At 44.3% G+C, this 20,460-nt stretch overlaps 2 protein-coding genes across 4 annotated transcripts in view; both read right to left on the reverse strand.

The window, feature by feature from the left end:
- dse (dermatan sulfate epimerase) overlaps positions 1–11,747 on the reverse strand; it is a 35,442-nt gene extending 23,695 nt beyond the window's left edge. Inside the window, exons 1-3 of one of the 2 annotated variants that reach the window (XM_086189902.1) lie at positions 11,142–11,747; positions 3,329–3,791; positions 1,229–1,482 (exon numbers count right to left, since the gene is read on the reverse strand). In XM_086189902.1, the coding sequence (XP_086046028.1) occupies positions 1,229–1,482; positions 3,329–3,747 (673 nt within the window). In that variant the 5' untranslated portion in view covers positions 3,748–3,791; positions 11,142–11,747. Of the gene's footprint in view, positions 1–1,228; positions 1,483–3,328; positions 3,792–11,141 lie in introns of those variants that run through there. The other variant, XM_086189903.1, reaches the window with a different exon arrangement.
- Positions 11,748–18,486: 6,739 nt separating this feature from the next.
- nt5dc1 (5'-nucleotidase domain containing 1) overlaps positions 18,487–20,460 on the reverse strand; it is a 64,683-nt gene continuing 62,709 nt past the window's right edge. For both annotated transcript variants that reach the window (XM_086189192.1, XM_086189191.1), the window contains one exon: positions 18,487–20,027. In XM_086189192.1, the coding sequence (XP_086045318.1) occupies positions 19,918–20,027 (110 nt within the window). In that variant the 3' untranslated portion in view covers positions 18,487–19,917. The remainder of the gene's footprint in view (positions 20,028–20,460) is intronic.

Genomic DNA, 20,460 nt, shown 5'->3' on the forward strand with positions numbered 1-20,460 from the left:
AGGCTGTCATGAAAATACCAAAGTCCTTGCTGAGGTTATATGCATTTATTAAGCTCTTATTGGTGCCAGCAGTTTACTTGAAAATCTTAATTTCATGACAAATCAAACAGTATTACACTGTTACTACTGTACATTTAGCAGGGAAGAAATCCTCTGAAGTTAGACCAAGCATAATCAAATTCCTTTGGTGAAGTTGAAACATCTTAGCTCTTTGCTAGTAACTGTAACACTTGGAAGTAGTTCTATGTCTGAGTGAAAGAGCTCTTTTTAAACAATAGAAGTACCACAAGGCTGTTTGCCTCCACCAACCATCCAAACATCCATGTTGGTCAATACTCATGATTCAGTGGATATAGTCCTTTGTCTGCCATGGAAACTTCAGGTTTCTGAGATCTGGACCTGAAAGCATCCCACATGGACAAGACCACCAATAAGACCTGTCAGAATGGTGGGCACCAGCTCAGGAAGTCCCACCTCCCTCCTGTTCTTCAGCACAATAATCAAGTTTGTTCTCTGGAATTCCATCACTCTCAGGTTAACTTTAGGCCACCAGAAAAGAAGAACGGACTACAAGGGAAAGTGAGGCAGTCAGAATCCCCGGTGCTGAGCCGTCCTGCATTGAGGATGTAGACACGTCTAGAATGAGGAAGCAGGCAGCACCATCACTGCAGACCCTTCAAACCCCTTTCATGACCTCCTCCAACTTCTCCAAAACCTAAAACTCCCCCTCCTCAAGTCAGCGCTACAGACAAGTGTGATAAAACCTAACAGACACATCAAAAATCACTCTGATTCAGGAATAGTTCCCACTCAACCGACAACATTCTACTGTTGTCTGGTAAATTTCCACAACTGCATTACTTGTCTTTGTCTTTGTAAAAGATTTTTTCACATTGAAGCTGACCTTGAACCTTTTGGGTAAAAACATCATCATGTCATCATTACATGCAACTGGACTTTTTAAAAATTTTGTTGTCATTAGCATATTTAATTAGCATGCAGACATTAGCCTTTGTGCTTAAACTACCTTGATCTAATCAATTTATCCAGTGTCATCCTGTAATTCATCCAAATGAACATTTCTGGCATATTTGCAGTAAGACCACTAGAATGTCACAACTGGACTGACCCTGAAGACATAGCGAGGCAAGCAGACCTTCTAACTCTGAAAGGAAACACTGTCATGGTTACAATCTTCTGCACGCCAGGTCAACCAGCGGTCACTAACCTTGGGTCATGTACACCAGGCTTCCAGTTAGCAGAGCCACACAGTTGGTGGGCTGATGGTTGTGTAGGTATTGGAACCCCCAGCCACGGACGTACGACTTCTCATACATGAGATGTGAGGCATTTCCGATCACTTGGAGGAAGCGCTCTTGTTGACCCTTGTTCAAGTACTCATACAGAAAGTCGTAAGCAGTGGCAAACCCAACCAAAGAGTGTGCCAAAGGAACTTCATCCCAGGGGGCATCTTTCACCAACCTGCACAACAGACGACAACAACACAAACACACATAAAGAAACAAGGTGACACCAAGCAGGTGTGACATTTTCATTCTTTGAAATAATTTCTGCTTATGGTTTATGTTCTCTTTGTTTAAAACAGCTGAACAAGAACATAAAGACACTACATTGTATTTTATACAATTACAGCTGCAGCCAATAAAGAGACATTTAAGGGGCTATGTATGCAAATGGTCCTGTTTCATGGAAGCTAGGAATGCTGCAGTCAGCACAGTGCTGTGGGTGTATGATCATTCTCCTCACTCCAATTAAACCCAATGAACCTCAGATGTGGAGTCCTGATGTGACCTCCAAGCTGACTAAAAGAATCTCAAACTTTTACTTTTTGAGGTTAAAAAAAGCCTAATCAAAGAGCAATAATGAGTCAGGGCGAGCCATCTAGTTATCAATTTTGAGGAAAGAAAATTAATAGGAGGAAGACCAAAGAAAAGCAGCAGAAAAGTCCAGATCAAAATGATTATTAAAAACTGAAGCCACGTGACTCTATGAACATATTGATGCTGCATCTCCAAGGACAAGTTATAAGAGACTTGACCCGTGAACTCAAGTCAAGCTGGTGATTTATTATAAAAATTAATGAATGTAATCAGAAATTTTCAAATAAACTGCTTGTGCACATCCTCAGAAGTAAAGCGTGATGAAACCTTTCTATCGATCTACAAAATCCTGCTCCACCTGTCACCCCTCTATGACAGTGAGGACCATCTCAGCAGCAGTCCATCAATCAGGGCTTCATGGTAGAGCGTGTAGATGGAGGCCACTTGGGTGGAGTTGCCAGACAACCTCAAACCTAAAGCCTTCAGCCACAGCTGTCCACGCTGCAGAGCCAGCAAGGGGCAAAATGGCACCAATTTGCCAAAAAGTAGTTCTCCACTTAAACACAGTTCCACCAGTTGTTTAAGACATAATTTAAGGTCCTGAATCCCACATCAGACTGGTTCCTGGAGTCTCTTTGCAGAGGCCCTACTAGCCTGCCTCAGTGGCCATCAGTAACAGGCTTGGCAGTGTTCCAGGAGCTCACTCAGTGTGTCCTTAAGATGTGAAAGCATGTGCTTGGTTGCTTTGGGTTTCCACAGTGAGGCACACACTGACACACCGTCCAACCCATTCATTTATACTACTTTATATAACAAGAAAGAACAATCAGCTGGAAAATAGACCACATCTTGCACGGTGATGAAGTTACAGGAGTTTGCTGGTCACGCTTATTTGCACCGAACAGGAAGTGAACTGACTGGGTTATTTTTGCCAATGTTTTAAACCTGTTGCTTTTTCTGATTTATCAGTGCTCACTGAAAATTTTCATGTTTTGGTCTGTGAATTGAACAAATAATCATTTTGAAGATGTTGCTTTTGGTTCTACAGAACTGTGGTGAACATTTATTAAAATGATAAAAAAAAAGATGTCATTGTCAGGAAAATGAAAACCAGTTGCATTTTCGTTTGATCCCTGGAGTCACTAAAGGCTTCGTTTGTTAGACAATAAATGAGAAGAGAATAGGGTTAGTAAGATATCTGCTTCGAGTATTCTTTCTCCACATCACTCCCTCAGCTGACTGCTCATCTCACATCTGAATGTTTCATTTCCTGTCAGCGAAGGGGGGCATGTTCAGAAAGCAGCTGCTGAACATATTTCCTCAGCCATAGACCTATAGGACTGCAATATTCTGCTCGTAGAGCTCACACCCACAGAGGAGAATGGGAGGACCCTGCTGATAACTTTCAAAAGAAAAGAAAGGAGACAGATCAAAGTACTCGTGGCACCTTGAATTGATGATGAAATTATAAAAGAAAGAAAATGTACCAACTAGGTTGAGCAGCCATCCTCTCCATGTAGTCCTTGGCCAGGTCCAGTGCCCCCGCCCTGTGTGGGTACAGCAGGCAGAACATGGAAAGCACACCCAAGTTGTTTCCATACACCTCATTCCATCGGGCGCTGAACTCCATGGGGCTCCAGGGGGGCAGATACTCCTCCGGGTGCTCCAGCATGGCATCACCAGCCTCACGGATCCGCCTCGCCATCTCCTGATGAGTGCCCGCGGCGGCCACCTGGAGATCCACCACATCCCCCCGACTGAAATACAGCATGGGATGGCCATCATAGTTGCCTCCCATGAAGGGGATTTCTCCACTTGGGTCCATTTGGGCTGCAGCCGGGTCAAACAGGGGCCACAGCATACTTATGAAGAAAACTGTAGGGGCCCCACGGGTGTGGGTTCTCATCGTCTCATCAGAGAGGGGGCTGGGGCATTGCCGAAGGAGCTCAGCTGCAAGGGGAGAAGGATTTAAAAGAGCAAACTCACTTTCAGCACAAAAGCCCCACATTTCTGGAATAATGAGATACAGATGTTGTCCCGATGACTGTTGGCCAACAGCGAGCAGCTCCACACTCACACACATACACACTCACACACACACACACACACACACACACACACACACACACACACACACACACACGGCTAATGTGCAGCAGTGATCTGACAAGGACATGGTTCAAAAGTTTATGCTCATAGCCCACATTGCTTCGTGACGTCGTCTACTCCACAAGTCAACATAGTTTCTGGTCATTTGAAATGTGAAATACACAGAAGGAATTCCATATTTAGAGGAGGCAACTAACTAAACTGCACTAACACATAACCCTACACAACCAAGGAGGTTTTGGGATTTCTCCCAGACAGATATTAGAGAAGCCGATGTCCCAGATGGCCAAGTACCGAGGCCCTACTCTGTCAATGGTTTTGTATGAATTGTGAGTGTGTAGTTGGTGGACTGTAGGAACAGAATTTCTCTTTGGGGATAAAGATTTTAGTTTTCATTCCAGTGAGCACAGCCATCAGATGCCGATGCAGCAGTGATACCCTCCAAGGGGAGAGAGAAATGCTAGGTCTTTTACTTTGTAGTGCGGACATCATCTGGTCTTATTTCAGTAAGGCACTGACAGACTAAGTCCTTCAAAGTTCATTAATAGTGGTCAATTTTGTCCACTTCCATGTTGATATAAGCAGCACAAGAGGATCTAACCTCAGAAAAAAATCCATTTAACTCTTTCCTGTCCTGACAAGACATTCCAGCCATTAATGTTATCACCGTGCAGTAGAGGGAGCTGCTGGGACAGAACACTGCATGTCTGGGTCCACACACACATGAGGAAGAAGCTCCAGTAACCAGGAGCAGCAGCAGACGGACGGATGAAGGGGTTCTCCAAGCCCCCGAGGAGGAGGAGGCTCTGCTGGTCCAGGGACCAGGACCAGGATTGCTGCTTGTTCATTATAGCCTAAAAACTACATTGGAGTGCAAAGAAACACAAACTAAGACATGCAAATATAAAATCAGTTTTGTGCTGGAAAATCATTATTTTACAAAAATGAATGACTGGCTGGAAGTTCTGCAGTTTCAGACAGTTGAAGGGTGAGACGTCTAATGAGTCCTCGACAGCGAGTAAGAATCAAAAGATAAATATCCTTCTGCTAGTCAATGCCCACTATGGTTATAATAATGATAATAATGATAATGATAACAATAATAATGATAACAATAACAATAATAAGAATGATAATAATAATAATGACAATAATAATAATGACAATAATAAAAATAACAATACCATGACAGAATGTATTTGTGAGCACCTATTGTCAGACAAGTCTAGCTGTTCACTCCCAGATGGCCAGACAAGCCAGTCTGGAGGTCATAAAAGACTCGTTCCTGCAGTAACACGACTCTGGCTTACACAGAGACTAGCCCTCTGTCTCAGTAAATTCCATGACCTTAGTGGAGCTCCTGGCAGCCGCCCACTGGAAAAGCATTTAGTAGTAATTTCAGCGACGTCTGGACTGGCGTCCCCTTTACTACTGGCAACGGTCAGAGGAGGTACACACATTCATACATGAAACTGATAAAAGCTGAGTTGAGACGTAATAAATGAAGGTAATTGTTACATTTGACCTCGGTGGTGATCAGAAGGTTGATTCAACCTGGACGAAGCATCAAGAAAACTTGTAACTCATGTTACTCAATAGGAGCGTAACGCTCCTTTTTTATCATGCATTCACTTGGTCAGCTGTTCAGATACCTTTGTTATAGTTTCCATGGTGATTAAACAATCTGCGTAATTATTAGTCTTTATCTGTTAGGTGGTCCAGACGTGACAATGTCACCAGACCCTTAGTTTGCACCATTGTTGTTCACCTTTCACATAATATAATAATAATATCCAGAATCAATAACTCGAGAATCAGTCAGAGGGTCCAAGACCCAGCACTCAGTGACGATGTAGCACTAACTGTGTAGGGTGATGTTGTATGTTTGTCAAAAAAAAACAAAAAAAAAAAACAAGGGGGGGGGGGGCGACACTTCTTCTGCCACTAGATGGCAGTACCTGTGACCAAATCACAACTGGAGCACTTTGGCGCTACTGTGGGTTTTTCCTTCATTAAGTCTGAATTCTTGCTTGTGTTGTACGTCGCTTTGGACAAAAGCATCTGCTAAATGAAATTGTAGAATTGTAGAATTGTAGACTTGTAGAATTGTAGAACTGTAGGATTGTAGAAAGACAAATGTTACCAATGTTAATCAAAATTTTTTTAGGAAATATTTCTAGACTTCTAATGCTGACACTCCTCTAGAATTCATTCATGCTAATCAATCTACCTTGTATGCATATACATATACATACATAGATATATATATATACATACATATATGTATAGACATAAATAAATACATATATGTATGTATATGTGTAGACATACAATATATACATATATATATACGCATATGTGTTTACATATACACATATAAACATATACACATATATACATAAATATATGTACAGTATGTGTATATGTTTATATGTGTATATGTGTGTGTGTGTGTGTGTGTGTGTGTGTGTGTGTGTGCGTGTGTGTATTAGGGCTGAAACGATTCCTCGAGTGATTCGATCACTAAAATTCCTCAAGGCACAAAAGGTTTAAATCTGGACCGTACTTTGTTTTGCACGTCAGGTGGGCACTGACATTCCGTATTAAACGACTGAATAAGTGAAGACCAGAGCATCGATAGCTGAAGTTTAAGATTTGATATATTTTGTGTCACACGGCTGCAGCGTCTCTGCTCCCTGCGTCAGAGCAGTTCCTCCACACACACACAGGAGGTCAGCGCCCTCCTCTCACCTGTCTGTGCCTGATCTGGTGACTTCCTCCTTCAGCAGGAGGTTTTATAAAGTCGCCCCAAAACCCTTCATTTTTGTTTCCCATGAATGAATTCAGTTTCCACAGCAGAGCTGCATGTGGAGGAGACTTGCTGCTCATGTCAGAGTTTATGAAAACACAGGAAACGACCGTGGTGGTGAATGACATCATCAACACCACCCAGGTGTGCTGATAAGATTAAACAGCGACATGAGGAGGTCTTTACATTAAACAGGAGAGTCTGGCTCTCTGTCAGACCTCCTCAGAGCAGCGACAGGTGAGGAGGAGAGGAGGGCCGACTGATCACTCATCAGTCGCCAACGCCGCCGTCCTCAGACTGATTAAAAACATAAAAATCCCAAAACCTGAGTGTCCACACACATCAAGTCTGTGTGAAACCCTGCAGTGTAGCGTCCTGGTGTCCACAGTCTGCTGTCATGAGTTTGACAGAGACAGAGAGCGTCGTGTCTCGAAGGGAACCTGAGACCGTCCACAGATCGCCTGAGTTTGATTATTTTAGTGGAAACAACCGACGCAAATCTCGCGAGAGTTGAGCAAATAAAGAGTTTCTTTCTCGACGACTGAGAAAGGTGCGCATCTCCAGAAATAGAAACTCGTGTCGCGGCGCCGCTGTCTTAATGTGGAAGGCCGGCATAATAAGACACGATTTACTGAGCCACAGAGTCACTGGAGCACTGATCCCTGACCTGTTCTGATGGAAAAAACACCCAGATCTTTCCTGAAGTCAAAGCATGAATACCACAATGTAAAAACACCTCATTACTATTAAAATGCTGCATGTAATTGTTGCCCTTTTTTGAAAAATCAACATTTCTGTTGCTTTTGTTGGACTTTAATGGCGCTGGTCTTGGTGCTTTGTGATTACTAAACACTGACACAACCTCAGAAGAGGAGGAAAAGGTGGTGTGTTGGTGTACCAGTCCCCTGCAGGACCCCGCTTGTACTTCAGTAAAATGTCAAGTAAAAAATAGTAAAAGTACAGTCAAAGTAAAGTTACTTAACTTCATACTTTTCCATTAGCATTTCAACCTGGTACATTAAAGAGACTTGTCTTACTTTCTTTTTTGTATCGCACCACTGCTCTTAAATAAAGCAAATGTAACGTAATCATCGTCATCCTACTCCTCCGCAGGTGGGGGTTGGAACATGGATTGACCAGTAAATCAAGAGCCTCGCCTTCTGGTTTAGCTCCCTCTTTACCACAACAGACTGGTTTAGCACCCGCATCACTGCGGACGGTGCCCCAATCTGCCTGTCAATCTCCCGCTCATAACGTAATAGAAAAAACTTATCATCCGATTAATCGATAATCACTCGATTACGAAAAGAATCGATAGCTGAAGCCCTAAAATATTCAGCTATCGATTATTTTAACTTCTTCTAACCTTAACATATATATATATCAAAGCAAAATTGGTATAGTAACTAAAATATTGTATCGTATATTGTATCGATATATATATATATATATATATATATATATATATATATATATATATATATATATATATATATATATATATATATATATATATATAAGAGCTGGGTATCACCACTGACCTCCCGATATGATACGATTAGGATACACTAGGTCCCAAGTCGATACGATTTCCGATACGATTCAATCTTCTCAAAGCTTCTCAAAGGACTAATGCTGTAAATTCAATTGTAAAAGTCACCCTCTAACCTGCTGCATCATTAAATATTAATATTTACATTGAGAACTGACCATTAAACAATAGTTATACAACATCATGCACTTTTATTTAAATATTTGACCATCATTCAAAACAAAAGGGCAACTTAGACTTCCACAAACCGTCAGCAGCTCAGCAGGATGACTCGCGGTGTGGCGAGCTTCAATCGCCTGCGTTTGTCAACGTGGGACATGAGGGACCAGTGACTGTCAGTGGACTGAGAGGTGATGGTCAAGTAGGAATCGTAGCTCTGCTTGTCCAGCTGTCACCAGCGATGGCAACTCTCTCTGCTGATTTCATTGCAGTTGTGACGTTGTTTTTAACTTCTCTGTACATCTTTGGGATTGTGACTTGACTCAGTTGTTTCCGTGTCGGTAGCACATAGCGTGGCTCCAGTGTGGACGAGGGTCTGAAGCCTACATTTTCTACCTCACAGGATGGTCTGAGGTCCTTGCAGATCAAAACTGCCAGAGCTGAAGTGATGTTCTCTGCACGTGGAGGCGTGGACGGAAACTTGGTCCCAAATGCTGTCTCCAGCGAGGGATGTTGCAGGGACTTGTAGTTTCCTGGTTGCTGAGTGTCCTCTGGGTGATGCCTCGTCACATGGCTCCAGAGATTAGTAGTATTTCCGTTGTACTTTACTTCTACTTTGCACATTTTGCGCATAGCATTACTTTTGTCAAGTTGGGTGCAGTTTTCTTGCTGCGAAGCCGAAGTGCTGCCAGACATCTCTTAAATGTGCCGGATATTAAAGTTGCGCTTCCGCCATCTTGCTGTTCTCTGATCGGAGGCACATGGCCTGGATCTGGTGAGGTCTGATCATCTGACTGCAGTAACGTTGCACTACGCACTAAATCATGCCAGACTATTATATACTATCGATAATCTTTCCTACAAATGTATATCGATAAAATATCGGTATATAGACATTTTTAACCCACCTCTAATATATATATATATATATATATATATATATATACACACACACACACATATACATTTCAGTATCCATGTGTGTGGCACTGAGTCGTAGGCTTTCTTGTTATTAATCCAGTATAGCTGGTCCTTGGCTCCTTGAGTGTTAGTCCCAATTGTCACAAAGAGCAAGGAGCGTGAGCATCTTTTTGTATCTATTATCTGTTTTGTATCTGAGTTTGTGGGAGTGATGATGACATCCCCCTGTTTACATGTTGTCCTGGCTCCCCCTTGCCATAGCATTATTGTCATACCTCATTAATCTCGTGTTGTGACAGTAGATTACAGTTAAAGGCGTAGGGCTCTCATCCAAGCGTGTCTTGTTCCAGTATTCCACTTCTCATCAGATTGCCCTGTTCCCTAGCAACTGATGTAGACCTTGTTGACCCGGGACACCTCTGAAGTGTCATGACTCTAATGTACCACTCATACTCTGAGGTAGGCCAGGGTACCTAGTGTTTTGCCAAAGGACTTTTACTGGATGTCCCCTTGCCATGGCTGGGATTTGAATCCCCGACCTCCATGTTCAAGTCCCTTGACTTAACCACTGTACTATCCAGCTGCTGCACACACGCACACAGGCACAAAGAGAGAGGGGGAGAGAAACCTTAACAGTAACCCAGTTGAAACCCATCTATCAGTAACCCAGTCCAGCAGTAGCCCAGTTTCAAAGTAACACTGGCTCGACCAGTCTAACCGTAACCAAGTCTAGTAATAACCCAGTCTAACCCAGTCAAGCAGTAACACAGTCTAACAGTAACCAAGTCTAGTAATAGCCCAGTCTAACCCAGTAACCCAGTGTACCAGTAACCCAGTGTAACAATAGACCTGGCTATACCCGTCTTCCAGCAACCGAGTCTAGTAATAACCCAGTATAACCCAGTATACCAGTAACCCCTGCTTGACCAGTCTAACAGTAACCGAATCTAGTAATAACCCAGTCTAACCAAGAAACCCAGTGTACCAGTAACCCAGTGTAACAATAACCCTGGCTAGACCCGTCGAACCGTAACTGAGTCTAGTAATAACCCAGTCTAACCCAGTAATCCAGTGTAACAGTAACCCAGTGTACCAGTAACCGCTGCTAGACCCGTCTAACAGTAACCAAGTCAAGTAATAACCCAGTAAAACCCAGTGTAACAGTAACCATGGCTAGACCCGTCTAACAGTAACCGAGTCTAGTAATAACCCAGTAAAACCCAGAGTAACAGTAACCCCTCCTAGACCAGTCTAACACTAACCGAGTCTAGTGATAGTCCAGTAAAACCCAGTGTAACAGTAACCCCTCCTAGACCAGTCTAACAGTAACCGAGTCTAGTGATAGCCCAGTACAACCCAGTGTAACAGTAACCCCTCCTAGACCAGTCTAACACTAACCGAGTCTTGTGATAGCCCAGTAAAACCCAGTGTAACAGTAACCCCTCCTAGACCAGTCTAACAGTAACCGAGTCTAGTGATAGCCCAGTAAAACCCAGTGTAACAGTAACCCCTCCTAGACCAGTCTAACAGTAACCGAGTCTAGTGATAGCCCAGTAAAACCCAGTGTAACAGTAACCCCTCCTAGACCAGTCTAACAGTAACCGAGTCTAGTGATAGCCCAGTAAAACCCAGTGTAACAGTAACCCCTCCTAGACCAGTCTAACAGTAACCGAGTCTAGTGATAGCCCAGTCGAACTCAGTGACTGGTAGGTGACACCAACTCGCCCGTGCAGTAAGGAGTTTGACTTACTCGTCAAAGTCGGTCGAATGTCCGGGCCGGTAACATGTCACTGGGCTGGGAGAGTTCAGAAAGCCGCCTTCTTCTTCTTCCTCTCCCACATTCGACATGAATCCAGCAGAAACATCCGTCATCGATGTAGTTTAATCATCCAGACCAGCGCACAAAAGCAGCCTTGTTCCCGTCGATGTGCCTTTTACCTGCCGCTCAAGAAGCCGCCTTCCCGTCGTCACGAGTCATTTCTCCACTGTTACGGTTACGGTTGGCGGAGGGAGACTCCGTGTTAATGAAAGGAGACTTTTAGGTTTGAGGGCAGAGGGGGCCGAATGTGGGAGGGCGGAGTGGGGGCTCCTCTGCCTCCTCCTCCCGCTAGCTCTGTTAGCAGCAAGCTAATGGCCACCGACCTGACCCCGGGACCTCATTCACCGTTTACACGATTGCTAAGGACCTCAGCCGGGTCTCACCGGGGGATGGTGGCGACGGGGGGTCAGAGTACAAGTGCGATCCAGGCATAAAGAATGTTTCCTCTCAAGCTGTTGTTTCCTTGGAATATTAAACATTTCCCTGCTTCATTTGACTTCATTTCATGTTTTCATGCACTGGCCTCATCAACGTCACCAAACTCTGCACAGAAGTCCAGGCTGGTGTTAGTAACTAACATCTCAGCAGAGGAGAAGAAGCAGAGGAGTGTGCAACTTTTACTTTTTAGTCCATCGTTATTCAAGATTATACAAGGTGAAGTGACTCCTCTGACACTTAAGTTAAGATCCTTTCATTTACTCTGTGGAGAATTAATTTGTTCCACAGAAATCCATTAAGTTTATATTTGACATAATGGCGGAGGATAAGTAACTGGAATATTTGAGCAATTTATCTATCAGTACACAGATTAGGGGGTTCTGAGGCGGGGTTCAGCCTGGACAGGTCACCAGTCCATGGCAGGGCCAACACATAGAGACAGACAACCATTGGCTCTCCCAGCCACGCCTACGGTCAATTTAGAGTCTGGATTAACCTGGTCCCTCTTGATGTCTTTGGACTGTGGAGGAAGCTGGAGTACCAGAGAGAACCCAGCAGGAACAGGGAGAACATGGAGACTCACCCAGAAAGACCCCGTGCTGCAGCCGGGGCTCCACCCACAACCTTCTTGCTGGGGGGCCACAGGGAGGACCCGACAAGAACACAATTAAAAGCAAAATGTTAATTTCAACATCTTATGTGCCAAAAAACGGTGCAGAGTTGAGACTGGTAAAACAGCAGTCATTTATTTAACAGGGACAGCTCAGTTGTACTGTACTTTAATTGCCCCTTGGGGATAAATAAAGTCATCTGAATCTGAATCTGAATCTGAATCTGAATCTGAATAATGAACAGTGTTTAAAAGCTTAAACAGAGAGTTTGTGTGTGTCACTGAGATGAAAATGAAGTGCATGTTGTATTTGAGAAAAAACCAAAAGCCTATCAGGGGAAACTTTGGCTGCTACATCAGCGATGAGGCAGAGAAACTGATCACAGTGCCATCAGACAACACTAATGCCATACTCATTGTTACACTGAAAAAAATCGAGACGTGTCCCAACAGGACCTCTGAAAACAGTGTAGCAGACCCCAAACATCCCACTTTGTAAACCCCTCTGACCGGGTACCTGAAAAGTGAAGCATTTAAGGAGGGCAGGAAGAGACGATGACATAAAAGAGACTAAACTAAAAACACTATTTAGCCCACAGGGGCACAAGAAAGAGTGTCAGCTACAACACTGTCCTCACTTTAAATGTGTCTGATGTCTGGAGTGTAAGCTTGAAGAAACAAAGGCCAGTCCATGAGACATTAGTTTGGGCACCACAGTGAACTTTTTGATGGATTGTGGTCAGTATACCAAAATATGACCACCACCACAGCCAAACTAGAAACCTCAAATTATTGATGAGCCCATATGAGGACCTGTGCTGCCTTCTCTAAATTTGAATAATTAAGTTGGTATGAATCAAACTTTAGAAAAGTAGCTAGTAAACTCGTCTGTCAATTCCAACTTTCTCCTGTGACAAACTGTATCTGTCCTAACCTGACTGCCAGACAAGGTGCAGCCAGGACAGGAGCGGGGACATTGAGGCGATTTTAACTATGGAATGTGCTTTGGCAATAAGAGGGTAACACAAATTTTGCCTTGTGTGGGGAGCCTGACCAGAGGGGATGGATGGTGGTAGGAGGCAGACACAAGAGACCCCAGTTATAACGAAAAGAGGTGGTTTATTTACAAGTCTGTGGCCCCATACTCCATGTGAAACAAGAAATAATTATTCATAGAACAAAAAATTATCTGAACAGACAACCTAGCATAACTTAACAAAACTAAACTTGTACTAACTTAAAGTAACATCACATGTACACAGCGACAGGATGCCTCTCTACAAACAGCTGAAAGGGGGGCTTAAATAACCATTGCTATCTGCTGAAGTCAGTTGCTGGTGAACTCGTCCATATCAACAGGTCTACAAATAATTAAAACCATGTAACACAAAGAGAAGGGATTTTTTTATTTTCTACCTCAAAACTGAGTATGGACTTAAACTTGTTATGCCAGGATAATATTCTTACATATATATATATATATATTTTTTTTTAGATTTGTAAAACAGATTCACTTCAGTATTTAAGAATTAAAAATCAGTGGCCTGTGACAACAAGCATTGCGAAAAAAGCAATTGTCTTTTTTTCCCTTATTTTGCAGTCGTTGTGAGGCCTCACAGACGGGGTCCAGCAAATAGAGAAAGACCCTGTGGACGGCATCAGCGATGTGGCCAGGGAATTCAACACACACTCTCAGATTTAATTTAGACACTGAAAGAAAATTTAAGTACATAATTTAAAAAAAATAACCTTTCAAGTTCTTTTTTAGCAAGTGATGCATCACATTCCCACACTGGTGCATGGCAGCAAGGTTTGGTTTGCATGCAGGGGAGCAGGGTTCGGGGTTGGGGCCAACATAATTGTGAGGGAGGCAAAGACATTCCTCACCTCTTCTAAACACCATGCATGCCCTCACAATTTTGCACAGTTTTTCAGGTTTGCATGAAAGCCCCCCCACCCCTGTTCCAAATCTGTCCACCCACCCATCCGTCCCTGCTGCCTCTGTCCTAGTAGAGCAGGTGTAGAACATCCTTCCTTCTATGAACCTCCACCCAACAATTGAAAGTACAACAAGCACATCTGAGACAGCAGCCACCAAAATCTTCCTTTACCAGCAGGAAGGTGGAGCATCCAGGATCAGTGGGGAAGAACGTCTGCTTTAAACTGCTGGAGGGAGAGAGAGAGACGTAGGACAGGGACGGAGACAAAGATGGAGAAGAGACGGAAAAGTTGGTGAGAGGGACAGAGATACTCTGTCTTTTTTCCTCTTGTAGATGCATAACTCGACCGTAGGTTCACATCCCAGTTCAACCTCCATTTTATGGTTCTTGTGCGAATTGTAGTACCATCGACTCCTTTTGCTGCTCAATTGTCAAGTCAAGTCAATTTTATTTCTGTAGCGCCAAATCACAACAAAAATTCTCTCATGACACTTTACAGGTAGAGCAGGTCCAGCACCTCACTCCTTCAATGAACCTCCACCCAACAATTCTCCATCAGCAGCACATCCTGCAACAGCAGCCACCAGAACCTTCCTTTACCAGCAGGAAGGTGGAGCAGATCCAGGATCAGTGGGGACGGAGAGAGAGCAGGAGAGCAGGACAGAGACAAAGACAGAGAATGGAGGAAGACAGAGAGACAGAAGGAGAGAGAGGGACAGAGATAAAGAGAGAGAGAAAGGAGGAGAGACTGATGGACAGAGACAAAGACAGAGAATGGAGGAAGACAGAGAGACAGAAGGAAAGAGAGGGACAAAGATAAAGAGAGAGAGAAAGGAGGAGAGACTGATGGACAGAGACAAAGACAGAGAATGGAGGAAGACAGAGAGACAGAAGGAAAGAGAGGGACAGAGATAAAGAGAGAGAGAAAGGAGGAGAGACTGATGGACAGACAGGGACGTGAGCAGGTGGAGCTACGGGTGGCAGCTGGAGCCTCTTCAGGTCTGGAGCCTCCTCCAGCAGCACCAGGATCTGGGATGAGGGGAGAAGAAGAGGAGTTAGTAACACGTCTGAGGACAGGAGGAGGAGAGAGAAGCCCAGTGCATCATGGGAGATCCCAGCAGTCTGAGCCTACAGCAGCAGATCTAAGGGCCAGCCTAAGCAGTCCTGACTATAAGCCTGATCAACAAGGAGGTCTTAAGTCTGCTCTTAAACCTAGAGAGGGGGTCTGGGTCCTGGACTGAAACTGGGAGACGGTTCCACAGGAGGGGAGCCTGATAGCTGAAGGCTCTGGCTCCATTCTACTGTTAGAACTCTAGGAACCAGCAGGAACCCTGCATCCTGAGAGCAAAGGGTTCTAGCTGGCTAGTTGTCAGCTTTGACCCTGGCATGGATGTTGGTCTTGACATCGGTACACCTTGTGCTTCCAATTCCAATACAGGTGCTCCCACTTCCGAAAACACCTTTTTCAAATAATCTTACCCTTTTTTTTTTATATCTGCACTACAAATATCATAGTTTTTGGCTATTAGCATAAGCTTCCCTTAGTGCAACCATAAACCAACAACTCTAAAGATGCACCTATCCTGTAAGATAGGTTCATAGCCTATACTCTATTCATTGAACTTGCCTAGAAACCTTCATTACAGCTTTTATTGAAACACCTGAACCCTGCGCATGTGTCCTGTGTCCAAGCCTGGTTGGGACACATACCATGCATTGCGTCCAATTGATGCTAATTTATCTTTTTTTTTTTTGTAAATTGCCATCTCTAATCTTTGTATTTCAACTGGAGAAAACATTTTGTCTCATTCCAAATGTGTGGCTTACACTTTTCAAAACTGCATGGAAAGATGTACTGTTTTACTTTGAATTTTACCTCTCAACCTCAATGTTGAGAAAACTCTTTCATACACTGGCTCTGAGCTGGAATGAGGCAAAAGTGATGATGGTGGTTTTTATGATTTTGCGTTTACCTTTGATTAACATGTAATAGCTTTCAAAATATATCTATTTTATTAAATGGTGTAATAGCCAATACTTCCACCTCCTGACCGGCAGATGTTTCCCTCCCTCCTGCTGCACTAATCTAGTCTCCTGGTTACCAGGTTGACTCAATCAACCGCATGTGGTCTGAGGTGGAATAACAGCAATAAGACAGATGAGTCATGTGATCGATCTTATCACCATGGTGATGTCACACACTAACAATAACATGAATCTGTCAGATACTAAAGTTGCTAACAAGCTATTACTAGTGTTCATTAGCAGATGTTAGCTTAGCTGTCCATCAGAAAGTGGTCCCCTCAGCATGGCTGTTCAGCCCTTCTGTTCCTCCAGCCCAGACCAGCGTAGAGCTGCTGAACACCCACTGACCCTCATCTTGCTGCTTTGTTGGCCTGACAGTATTTGAGACAATCACAGAAAAAAACCTCACGTTTCTCAGACGTTTCTCTGGTTAATCAGCACCTGCAGCGCCTGGGCTCCTGGTTGGTGACACACCTGGTACACCTGATACCAGCATGTTCATGCTGGTGGGTCAGAGACCCTCAACTGCTTGAAATCAAGATAATAGCAACATTTTTTACCTGATAAAATGTTTAATTTGTTTTCATCACTCTAATATATTTTTCAGGTCAATGTAGACTTTCATTGTCATCTCGTCTCATCTTGTTGTCCTCCTCCTCTTATCCGGTTGGTCCGGGTCGAGGGGGCAGCAGCCTCAGCAAGGAAGCCCAGACTGTCCTCTCCCCAGCCACTTCCACCAGCTCTTCTGGGGGAATCCTGAGGCGTTCCCAGGCCAGCCCAGATATATAATCCCTCCAGCGTGCCCTGGGTCGGCCCCGAGGTCTCCTCCTGGTCAGACATGCCTGGAACACCTCCTGAGGGAGGCGTCCTCACCAGATGCCTGAACCACCTCCACTGACTCCTCTACCTGGAGGAGCAGCAGCTCTACTCTGAGTCCCTCCTGAAGGACTGAGCTTCTCACCCTGTCTCTAAGGGAGAGCCCAGCCTCCCTGAGGAGGAAACTCATTTTGGCCGCTTGTATTCTTGATCTCGTTCTTACGGCCATTACCCAGAGCTCATGACCACAGGTGGTTTGATGGAGCTAAAAGGACCACATCATGTTCAAAAAGCAGAGACATCCTCCCGCTACCAAACTCGACACCTGGCTGCGCCAAAAAAATTTTGTCAATAAAAGTTATGAACGGAACCGGTGGCAAAGGGCAGCCTTGGTGGAGTCCAACCCTCACTGGGAACAAGTCAGACTTACTGCCGGCAATGCAGACCAGACTCTCACTCCTCTGGAAGAGAGACTGAATGGCCCTTTGTCAGGGGCCATCCACCCCATACTCCTGGAGTACCCCACACAGGGTGCTCCTGGGAACATATTTGTAAGCCTTCTCAAAATCCACAGAACACATGTGGACTGGTTTATCCATGGTTCCACAGCCAGGACGAAAACCACAATGCTCTTCCTCAATCTGAGGTTCAACTATCGCCCTGACCCTCCTCTCCAGTACCCTGGCGTAGACCTTTCCAGAGAGGCTGAGGCGTGTGATCCCCTCATAGTTGGAACACAGCCTCTGGTCCCCTTTCTTAAAGATGGGGACCACCACCCCGGTCTGTCACTCCAAAGGCACCGCCCCGATGTCCACGCAATGTTGCAGAGACGTGTCAACCAGGACAGCCCTACAACATCCAGAGCCTTGAGATACCCAGGGAGGATCTCATCCACCCCCAGAGCTCTGCCACCACGGTGTTGCTTAACTGCTTCTGCAACTTCTGCCCCGGAGATTGGACGACCCCCCCTTCCCCCAAGTCCTCCAACAGCTCTGCTCCTCCACGGAATACGTGCTTACATTCTGCACCTTTCAAAAATTTCTGTGGATGTAATTTTCTGTGTTATTGGCTGCACCTTAAAGATGCAGAACTGAGAATTTTAAAAACATATTACTGGTTTAAATATAGACAAAGATCTGGTCTTTTTTAGACACGAAGTGTTATGTAAACCAATCATCGTTATACATGCATGTATGCTATTGTGTGCTCATTGACCTGCAAGTCATATTAGAGTGACCAATACAAACAGATATAAATGGACCAACTGGGATGATTGTGGCAACAGCTAGCAGACGTTTAGATCTCATCCTCACAAGGATTCAACACATGAAGCATACGAGTGGTCGGAGCTGAGCTGCCATCATACTAAGCCTGTTCAACTAAACTTTTTTTTGCAGAAGTTTGCAAAGAAAACCCAGACACCAGCATTCGTATGAAAATTGTATAACGTTATTTTATTTTGAGTACTTTAACACTTGAACAAATGGTGTTTTCAAGAACATCACACCACAAATGAATCAAACCTAAGGCATCTGACATTGCTTATGTCAAAGCTCCCAGGTCAGACGAGATAGGAAGGGGGGCATGGGTCCAATGTCTCTCCTACACACTGCTTATTGTCAGATATTGGCGAGGTGATGGTTATCACAAAGGAACATTCAGTGAGAAACCCTCTTGGTAGCAGTTTCATTCCTGTGCGTTTAGCTTAGCTGTGGATGTGTTTACCTTAACTTAGCACAACCACTGGAAACTGCGAGCCTTTACCCCAAAAACCCAGGTTCCTTGGAGCTCCAAGCAGGCAGTGCAAGGAACCACATCATAAATGTCTGAATCAGGGGTTTCCCGCCCTTTTGAGTTTGAGTTTGAAGTGGGTGTGGCTTATGTTAAAACAGGTGCTCTTTCTCATGAAAGAATGACTTGGAATCTGCTTCTGAAGGTGCCACATTAACCACAGAGGATCAACCTGATCAATTGGACCTGGTGCTTGTTCACCTCCAGTGCCTCCAGGCCATGTCAACCTCAACCTTGTTGCTTTGTAGTCATTTTGAATAAAATAACACTTACGATTGAAGCATTTTTTAATGAAAAAAAAAACAAACATTTCAACACTGCACATACTACCTTGGAAAAAAACTTGAGATTGGCTTGGTGTTGGCACTGGTAATTACATGTACTGTAGGAAGGGCTCGATGTCTGAGGTGAAGTAGCAAAATGTGTGACAGGTCAGGAACCCTCAGCGTTTCCTGGTGCCATCTCTAAAACTTAATGAAGCACACAGACACAATCACTCAGAGAAAATGTCACTGTTCCACCAAAATAATACGGAGAACATCTAGCACAGTCATCATGATCCAATATTACGAATTGTACTGAGACGGCATTGTGTCTGTACTATGGCAATGGCCTTAAGATGAACAACTTCCACAAAACGCACGTGGGAAACATGAGGCCTCGAGCCTCGTGTTGAATTCCTAAAATACATACAGCAAAACTAGGTTTGGAACAGTGTGATACACAAAAACATCTGCCTGGTGGACATCCATCAGGATACAGAGACTCTCAAGTATTCACTTTATTATCACACATGAATAAATAAGAACACTACACTTCCTATTATTATTGTATGCAGGCACACAAACACACACGCACACACACATCTATGTCATCGTTTTTCCACGTGTACAGTACACTAAAACCACAAAACAACGTTCAAATGTAGGCGTGATACAGAGATACTGCAGCGTACATTCACATGGTTTCTTTGAATGGCGAGGAGTGGATGTGTCCTGTGCTCCACAGATGGCGGCGGGTCAGGTGGGAACCTACAGGCGCATTCCTCTCCTGAGGCAGAGGGGTATGAGACCACTTCTTTTCTTTTCTACACACTCTTGAACCTCTTCATCAAAGAATCTGGGGGTCTGGGGTAGTAGCCAGTGGTGCTGGGCTTATCTGGAGAGAACCTGGAAAACTTGTAATCCAGAGGGAGATCTAGACATAAAAGGAAGGCAAGTCAGACGAGCACCTTTACATCACCAACACAGCTACACAAATGCAATGACAAATGCTCATGGAGAAGGATTTGATTTGTTCCAACAGCTGGTAGCAATCACACATCACACCTGTGTGTGATGAGGCAACAAAGAAGTGACTTTGGAGGAAAGCAATCATCAGTCACAGCACAGCCAATTCACAACAGACGCCCTCCTGCCCTGTAGCCCAGATTCATTTGATTGGGGGGGGGGGGGGGGGCTAGGATGTCTTGTCTTGAGTGCTGAAACACTTGGAGGCGAGCTTTTGACAGTTAGCATGCACATGCAGATGATATATTCAATCAATACAGAGACTTCAGCAGCAGTAGAACCTGCAGTGATGAGACACCCCATAATAACCCTTTGGCCTGCCATCAACAGCAGCCCCTTGT

The sequence above is a fragment of the Aulostomus chinensis genome, chromosome 20, assembly GCF_037954235.1.
Source record: "Aulostomus chinensis isolate RoL2024-O1b breed Wild chromosome 20, RoL_Achi_v1.0, whole genome shotgun sequence".
NCBI lineage: Eukaryota > Metazoa > Chordata > Actinopteri > Syngnathiformes > Aulostomidae > Aulostomus > Aulostomus chinensis.